Here is a 9,498-nt window from a genome sequence, read left to right on the forward strand (position 1 = left end):
TTTATATATCACCTTTAAAAGTGGCATCTCAAAGCAAAGTAAATACCCAACACTGATTGTACCCATCTGTCATGCTAATAAAGCACCTTGAATTGAATTGAATTGAGGGAGAGAGGTGGGGAGGGTGAGAGAGAGAGAGCACAGGCAGGACAGACAGGCAAATAAGATACACTCCACAGACATTCACAACAGCGACATATCATAAAACGTTTGCACATATAGTTAAGTTATTACTTGGTTTTCAAAGTGCAATGAAATACAATATTGTTGTTGTTGCTGTTATTGTTGTTTTTATCCTGTAAAGCGTTTTGAGAAGCCACCTTTAAAGGCGATATATAAAATATATTGCCTTTAATATATATTAAATATCGCGTAATTAGGATTATTTTAAGGAAATAGCAGTATAACCTTGTTCATGCACAAACAGTGGCATGTTACATTATTAATTTGGGTGTCTCCTCTTGCCAGAAAGCTCTAAATTGCATTTTGAGTGCGGTTTTTGACTTTTTTCAAATTGCAACCCAACTCCCATGTTGAGTCTCTTCTCTAAACTTAGCCTGGCCCTCAGCTGCCTGCTGTTGTGTTCAGGGTGAGTTATGTCAATAAGAAGAGAATTGTACCCAGAGCACTTTCTGCTGGGCCAGACCCAACTCCTCTTCTACAAGAGCAGGATAAACACAGTCTCAAGTGGATGGTCTGTAGAGGAGAAGAGTGTTTAAGAGGTTGGTGAACAGCAGGATCTCTCCTGAATTCCTCTAGTGGAACTGTAGAGATTCTTGTTTGAAGGTGTCAGTGTAAAAGTGTTCCGTGTTGTATATTTGTGGGAGGGGTGGGGTTTGTTTAGTTTCATGATCATGTTCTATTTCTTTTCTTTTTTAGGGGGTTTAGTACAGTATATAGGGGTAGTGTGTATGCTAGTTATTTTTTAATATTATTATTATGTATTATTTGTATTATTTGATGTGTTATAAAAACCCTGCTTGTTTTTTTCTTCAAATGGTTTATTTTCTTCAAATGGAATTGTTTTTCTCAACATATCTACAAATAACAATAAAAAGTCTCCAGTTGACTTACTCCAGTGTTGCTAATTTACACTTGGGATTAATAAACCATTTGAAGAAGAAAAAACAACAACCAATGTTATAACTATACGATGATGTAATAAGAAAATGTAATAATACATGTACAGCAATTTGTATTATATTTAAAAGTCAAAGTCTTTCTGTTTCCCTTTTCATTGTAGCTCCATGTGTCTCCCTGTTTCCCACTGTCTCCCTTCCTGACAGTTTCTTCTCATTTTTCTTCTTCCTTCTGGAACCCAAATTTTGAAGCAGCTGTAATCTTCATCATCCCCATCCACAGACACTCTGAGATGGATAATGACATGATGTTGTATATTACTGCTGAGCTGGGTGTTGTAGTGAAAACTTGGAAAGAAAGATGTGGATAAGCTGTGCAGATGTTCAGCTGTGCTCCTGTCTTTTTGTCTGCAGGATGGTGAATTGTGGACTAACAGAGAGATGTTGTGAAGATCTGGCCTCTGTTCTTCAGTCTCAACACTCCAGCCTGAGAGAGCTGGATCTGAGTGAGAATAACCTGGGGGATTCAGGCGTGAAACTGTTGTCTGAAGCTCTGAGGAATCCCAACTGTAAATTAACAACACTGAAGTACGTGAACACTGGACATTTCTTTGTTTTTTAAGGTTTTATTTAGGTATGCTGAGACACAGAATATTGCCTTTTTCACGTGCATCCACACCTAGGAATTACAAAACTATTAAAGAAGCCAAGCATATAGAAAGACAAAAAACTGCTATGCAATTTTATACAAGTTGTTGTTTGTGACTATTGTTATTTGTTAATATCTAATTACTGAGAGATTCAATATGCAATCTTTCCTATTTTGTCCATCTTTTTTACACACACATGTACAGTATATTTAGTTTTTGGTTTAAAATTCTGTGGGTAATATTTTTCATGAGATTTCATTCATAGAGTTGTTCTTCATTTGAACACAAGGTCTGTCCAGCTTTGACCAGTTTCTAGTGATTTATTTCATGGCTGCAGTTCCGACAGTTCTAAACAAGTCTTTTCTGCCTCTGAAAGCAGCTCATCTGGTGTTTGTCTCAGAAGAAAAAGGACTCCTAACAAGGATTTTTTAAAAATATTTGTTTTTCAGAATATTTTCCCAATTTATTTTCATACCAAAAAATGTTTAGGATATGGCAGGTGTCCCCAGCCATTCTTCCAGCAGTTTATGTTTCTTACAATATTGAATATTATTTTTTTACTCATATTCTCTCCATGAATGTGAATTGGTGGATTTATGCAGATTTGAATGGTTTTAGATTCTTCAATTGCTGTGGAAGTGCCAATCTCCTTTTCTCATTTGTGTCTCACTTTTAACTCTTGTGTATTCCTCCTCTGTTTTCTGATATTGTACATACTGTACATCTGAAAGGATGTAGCTCTGGAAGTAAGTTAGGTATGCAAAACTTACCAATCTACCTATTTTCCGGTGGAGGCACTGCCAAATTAAAAGTTTCATTTTTTGTGCAATTGACTGAAGTGGGACACAACATCGGTCACATTAAGAACCGAGGTCATCCCATGTATTATATACTGTATGAATTTAATGTTATACCTCTGGTTATGGTTACACTTCTGTGCTGAGAGACAGGCACACCTTCACTGCTATAGCACCTGCTCCTGTCTGACTCCCATGTTGAGTCTCTTCTCTAAACTTAGTCTGGCCCTTAGGTGCCCTGCTGTTGTGTTCAGGGTGAGTTATGTCAATAAGAAGAGAATTGTACCCAGAGCACTTTCTGCTGGGCCAGACCCAACTCCTCTTCTACAACAGCAGGATAAACACAGTCTCAAGTTGAGGGTCTGTAGAGGAGAAGAGTGTTTAAGAGGTTGATGAAGAGCAGGATCTCTCTTGAATTCCTCAAGTTAAACTGTAGAGATTCTTGTTTGAAGGTGTCGGTGTGTTTGGACTATGTTACATGTGAGAGTCTGTGTAGAGAGTCTTTCATGTGTAAAAAGTGTTCCTTGTTGTATATTTGTGGGAGGGGTGGGGTTTGTTTAGTTTCATGATCATATTCTTTTTCTTTTCTTTTTTAGGGGGTTTAGTACAATACATAGGGGTAGTGTGTATGCTAGTTATTTTTTAATATTATTATTATGTATTATTTGTATTTTTTGATGTGTTATAAAAACCCTGCTTGTTTTTCTTCTTCAAATGGTTTATTTTCTTTAAATTGATTTTTTTTCTCAACATATCTACAAATAACAATAAAAGGTCTCCAGTTAACTTACTCCTGTGTTGCTAATTTACATTTGGGATTAATAAACCATTTGAAGAACAAACAATAACAACCAATGTTATAACTATACGATGATGTAATAAGAAAATGTAATAATACATGTACAGCAATTTTTATTATATTTAAAAGTCAAAGTCTTTCTGTTTCCCTTTTCATTGTAGCTCCATGTGACTCCCTGTTTCCCACTGTCTCCCTTCCTGACAGTTTCTTCTCATCTTTCTTCTTCCTTCTGGAACCCAAATTTTGAAGCAGCTGTTATCTTCATCATCCCCATCCACAGACACTCTGAGATGGATAATGACATGATGTTGTATATTACTGCTGAGCTGGGTGTTGTAGTGAAAACTTGGAAAGAAAGATGTGGATGAGCTGTGCAGATGTTCAGCTGTGCTCCTGTCTTTTTGTCTGCAGGATGAAGGTATGTGAACTAACAGAGAGATGTTGTGAAGATCTGGCCTCTGCTCTTCAGTCTCAACACTCCAGTCTGAGAGAGCTGGATCTGAATAAGAATAACCTGGGGGATTCAGGAGTTAAACTGCTGTCTGCAGCTCTGAAGGATCCCAACTGTAAATTAACAACACTGAAGTAAGTGAACACTGGTGATTTCTTTGTTTTTGTTTTTTTTTATTTAGGTACACAGAATGAGACACAGAATATTGCCTTTTTCACATGCATCCACAATTAGGAATTACAAAACAAGAAAGAAGCCAGGCATATACAAAGACAAAAAACTGCTACGCAATTTTATACAAGTTCTTGTTTGTGACTATTGTTATTTGTTAATATCTCATTACTGAGAGATTCAATATGCAATCTTTCCTATTTTGCCCGTCTTTTTTACACATATATATATATGTTGTTTTAGGTTAAGAATTCTGTGGGTAATATTCTTCATGAGATTTCATTCATAGAATCTTTCTTCATTTGAACAAGGTCTGTCCAGCATTGACCAGTATCTAGTGATTTATTTCATGGCTACAGTTCTGACAGTTCTTAACAAGTATCTCTCTGCCTCTGAAGGCAGTTAATCTGGTGTTTGTCCCAGAAGAAAAAGGACTCCTAATGAGGATTTTTTTAATATTTGTTTTTCAGAATACTTCCCCAATTTATTTTCATACCAAAAAATGTTTAGGATATGCCAGGTGTTCCCAACCATTCTTCCAGCAGTTTATGTTTCTTCCAATATTGAATATTATTTTTTTACTCACATTCTCTCCATGAATGTGAATTGGTGGATTTATGCAGATTGGAATGGTTTTAGATTCTTCATATGCTGTGGAATTGCCAATCTCCTTTTCTCTTTTGCATATTACTTTTAACTCTTGAGTATTCCCCCTCTGTTTTCTGATATTGTACATACTGTACATCTAAAAGGATGTAGCTCTGGAAGTAAGTTAGGTTTGCGAAATTTATTTTTTTGTTAATCTCTCATCTTAGAGTCACATTTACTTCTTCCAAACTGAGTGTCCTCAGTATTTTCTCCTCTCTCTCTGTGCTTTGACCTTGCCTGTTTGACCATGTCTTGGACTGATCCCTGTGCTTTGAACCCTGCATGTTAAACAACTCTCCTTCAGACTCTCCCTGGTGCTTTAATCAGTTCCTCTCAGCTGAACCCCTGCCTTATCGATTGTGTCACTAGTTTCACTTTCTCCTGCCTCCCCTGCTTGCTTCCAGCAGAGCCTGTGCCTGGATTCAGTCTCCAGTTTACTGCTTCCATCAGCTCAGTGCAGGAGATATCACACTGGGGCTCTGGGTTAAATTCCAGACCTGAGGTGCTGTCTGTATGGAGTTTGTATGTTCTCCCCATGTTTGTGTGGTGTTCCAGTTTTCTCCCACAGTCCACAAATGTGCTGGCAGGTTAATAGGCTTCTGGGAAAGCTGGCACTGGTGTGAGTGTGTGCCCTTTGATAGACTGGCATCCTGTCCGGGGTTCAATCCTGCCTTGTGTCCAGTGCTTCCTGGGACAGGCTCTGTGACCCTGAATTGGATAATTGTTTATTAAAAGTGATATTGATGGTTTTCAAATGCTATACTGCCTTCTTTGTCAATTAGCTGACAGTATAAACTTATCCCTGTAATGTCAGATAAAGTCAAATTTCAGGGCAAACTTCAATCTAGATTTATTTGGGAGGGAAGAAAAACCGAGATACAGCCATGTTAACCACTGCTCCACTTTGTCTCTCCCTCTTAAACAACCCATCAGCCACAATACTAGAATGGAGACAGAACTGGGTCCCTTCTTATTCTTTACCAGCAGACTGGTCTGAACCAGTGTCTCCCAGTTACAACACCTGATGGACATGGACCAGGGCTGCTGGCGTTGTGTGGACTGGATGTGAGCTACTTTGGGACTGTATTCCCTGCAGTGTACAAGCAGATATTCACATCAGATTCTATCTGCGCTACATCTCGGGGGATGCTGTTAATGTAGGGTCACCCCTCTGATGTGCCTCTTGAAAAGCATAACAGTTTACCCAAATAATAAATCATATATAACTAAGGATGTAATAGCCTGCATCAACCGTAAAAGACTCACTTTTAAAAACCAGGATGAAGTGTGACTGAAATTAGTGCAATAAGAGCTTAAACTAAAACTCAGGAATGCAAAGAATCAAAACAAGGAGACAATGGAGAGGGACTTTGAAACAATGAACTCCAGGAGGCTGTGGCAAACAATGAAAACAGTCACAAACATGAATTCTTCAAAGAAGAGCATCCATACAATGGATGAGCTGGCTAAAGCAAATGATCTGACTGACTTATCTGAGGTTTGATACACAGGACTTCTCTGGTGCAGGTGATAGTATATTAGATACTATTATTATATATCAGATACTATTACAGCAGACAGTAGTGCAGGTAGGCTTGTAATAATTCCACAGATGACCACACAGTGTTTCAAGCACATATGTGCCAAAATGGCAACAGGCCCTGATGGCATCTCTGCCTCTCTTTTAAAAAATTGCGCAGAGGAATTAACACCAGCATGGTGCCCTGTCTTTCAGAAGTCTGCTGACTCTCACTCTGTTCCAGTGCTGTGGAAAAAAGCAATAATCATGCCAATACCCAGAAAGCCCTGTCCCTCAGATAATAATGACTACAGGTTGGTAGCACTGACGTCTGTTGTGATGAAATGCTTTGAGAGGATTATGGTATCTATGCTGGGCTCAGAAGTGAACACTGTACTGGATCCATATCAGTTTGCATATAAACACCGGCGGGGCACAGATGATGCAATCAACAGCATTATGCATCTGGTTCTTAAACACCTAGAGGACCCCAATGCCTATGCTCGGATGCTGTTTGTGGACTTTAGCTCTGCATTTAATATGCTGCATCCCCATCTATTGATATTCAAGTTGAAGCAAATGTCCGTTAACCATTACATTATAAGATGGTATCACTCATTTTTAACAAACCGTACACAGTATGTCAGCAGGTCAATAAAACTCTTTCTTTCGGAATCAAGATCCATTGGCACAGGTGACCCTCAGGTCTATGTGAGTTCTCCAGTTCTGTTCACACTTTATACAAATGATTGTACAAGCAGTAGTCAAAGCAACTTCATCTTCAAATTCTCAGATGATACAGCTGTACATGGCTCAATGCACAGAAGAAGCAGCTCTTCTGTATAGGTCTAAAATCCAAAGATTTGTGCAATGGTGTGACAACAATAGCCTAATTCTGAATTTAAAAAAAAACTAAAGAAATCGTTTTTGATCCCAGAGCAGATGGTGATCACTCAGATGTAGTAACCCACAATTAACTTATCACTCAGGTTGATTCATATAAGTACTTATGTGTACACATAGACAGTAACCTGTGCTTGACTACTCATGTGGAGAGTGTTTGCTCCAAAATTCAGCAGCACATATATTTCCTTCAAAGAGTTAGAGTGTTTGGGGTTCGACAGGAAGTAATTCTGCTCTTTTACCACACTGTAATCGAAAGCATTATTAGATATGGTATAATAGTGTGGTTTGGTAATCTATCAGTTCATTTTAAATCACAAATTAACCACCTCATCCAGACAGCTTTGAAGGTCATGGAACAGCATCCCTCCCTGCAGACAATCTTTGAAAAATCCATAATCAAACAGGCAGAAGAAATTATATCAGATCCTTCCCACATCCTCAATTCTGAATATCAACCTCTTCCTTCTGGCAAATGTTTTAGGGGTCCCAAATGTAAGTTAAACAGATACAAACATTCCTACAGTCTTGTACTTTAGAGGAACGATCTCTGGACACAGCTGAGGGAAAGCTCTGTACAGTCTTTGCACTGATGTCATCTGTCGTCTCTCCCTGACACTCATTGGAAACTTGAATGGGGATACAGCCTGTACAGATTTCTCTCTGTGACACAGCAGATAAAAACTAATGCGCTACCACTGATCACCATTAGAGGGCCCAAAATACAGCAATTACAGCCCTCTAACTTTCATTACAAGTATGCTCCACTACAAACACATTAACACCAAAAACAAACAGAAAAGCAGCAGCAACAACAAGTTAAATTACATACATCTTAGAAAATAAATCGGTGTGAGCCAGTGGTAGGGGTAGCGTTCAGTATTCTGACAGTTTGTGGAAAGAACTGTCTCTGAATCTGGACATACTTGCCTCTATGCTCCTTTAACACTTACCAGAGGGAAGGGGGAGAAAAGTGAGAAACCAGGATTATTGGTATCCTTAGCGATACTTCCAGCCTTCCCGAGAGCAAAACTGCTTCAAAACATTCACATCGGAACACTAAGAGTTGTCTATCATTAGACATACACTACCAGCCGAACCAGAGCAATCCATACGATAGGTGGAGGATCTGTCAAGGTGAACAGCTGAGTCAGGTGTATTGGGGGTCAGCCAGGTCTCGGCGAGACAGAGAATACAACAATCCCTCTAATGGCTTAACTCGTCCATCTTGTTCTCCATGGACTGCACGTTGGCCAGGAGGACACTCAGGAGTGGGGTCCGATAGCCGTGGCTCTTCACTCTCACTTGAAGTCCTCCACTTTCCGCGTCCATTGCATTTGCCTGCTCTGCTCTGAGTCAGTAGGGGGTCCGTTCGTAAAGGCACCCAAGATAGGAAATATCTGTGTTTAAATCAGCGATTCTCAATCCAGTGTCCACAAGCACTTGTCGTTCATAAATAATTGCTGAAAAGATACACTGGATACAAAAAGCCCACAATGCGAAACAGATGAAGACATAAAGATGAGGAGTAACACGTACCCACTCTCCGGCGCCATGTTGATTGATTATATCAGCCAGTGATGTACTGTATCTAATTGAGCCTGCCTAGACTAAATGCTCATGTGACTGACTAAATTGTTCGTCATAGAACAGTGCCGAACATTCCATAACTTTTCTCTCTCTCTAGCTAGAGAATAATTTATGTTAGTCTCTCCACAAAGCAATATCGCTCACTCTTAAAATATTTAAAAGAATACCTCACCCACGTCTTGATTCCACACCGGCACTCTGTCTCCTTCATAGATATAGGACAGTAAGCCAGTGGACCCCGCAATCCCAAAACCCCCGCATTGTCCCATCTCACTAAAAAAGCTGACAGCCCACAGTGGGGAGTCTTGTGCACTACCATTGTTATCAAGTATTGTTTGTGTCGGTTTTAGATCCAGCAGACTCTGTCTGTCCCTTCTGTAGCTCTGTGTGAATTTATGTAGTTTTAATATGTATTTTTTGTTGTTTAGTACAGTTTGTGAACATAATGTTAATGTCAATATGTTTAGGTGAAATGCAAGTTATATTAAGATAAGATCATTTTATTGGCCATATACAATTTTTTTAATTAGGAATTTGTCTTTTCGCATACCCCAACTTGCTCTCCATGAGACACACAGACAGGGAGAGAAGCTTGGGGTCAGAGCACACGGTCAGCCATTTATAGTACACCCCTGGAGCAGCTGGGGTTAAGGGCCTTGCTCAGGGGCCCAACAGAGTAGGATTCCTCTGCTAGACACGGGATACGAACTGGCAATCTTCCAGCTACCGGCACAGAGCCACAGTATATTGTAATTCAACTGGGTTAAATAAACATATACTGTGCTCATTGAACTGGAGGGGGTCTGAGGCTACATGTCCTGAGAGAAAAAAAGCACTGTGGAGAGATCCGGAGTATACAGATCGGCTAGTCTGCGCGGAGGGGTGAGTTTA

At 39.5% G+C, this 9,498-nt stretch overlaps 1 protein-coding gene across 1 annotated transcript; it reads left to right on the plus strand.

The window, feature by feature from the left end:
* Window positions 1–530: 530 nt before the first annotated feature.
* On the plus strand, window positions 531–3,914 carry LOC107076122 (ribonuclease inhibitor). Its single transcript, XM_069180134.1, has 3 exons — window positions 531–589; window positions 1,494–1,667; window positions 3,737–3,914. The coding sequence occupies exons 1-3, from the start codon at window positions 531–533 to the stop codon at window positions 3,912–3,914; spliced, it is 411 nt and encodes a 136-aa protein (XP_069036235.1).
* Window positions 3,915–9,498: the final 5,584 nt, after the last annotated feature.

Source organism: Lepisosteus oculatus, chromosome 18, assembly GCF_040954835.1.
Source record: "Lepisosteus oculatus isolate fLepOcu1 chromosome 18, fLepOcu1.hap2, whole genome shotgun sequence".
Taxonomy (NCBI): Eukaryota; Metazoa; Chordata; class Actinopteri; order Semionotiformes; family Lepisosteidae; genus Lepisosteus; species Lepisosteus oculatus.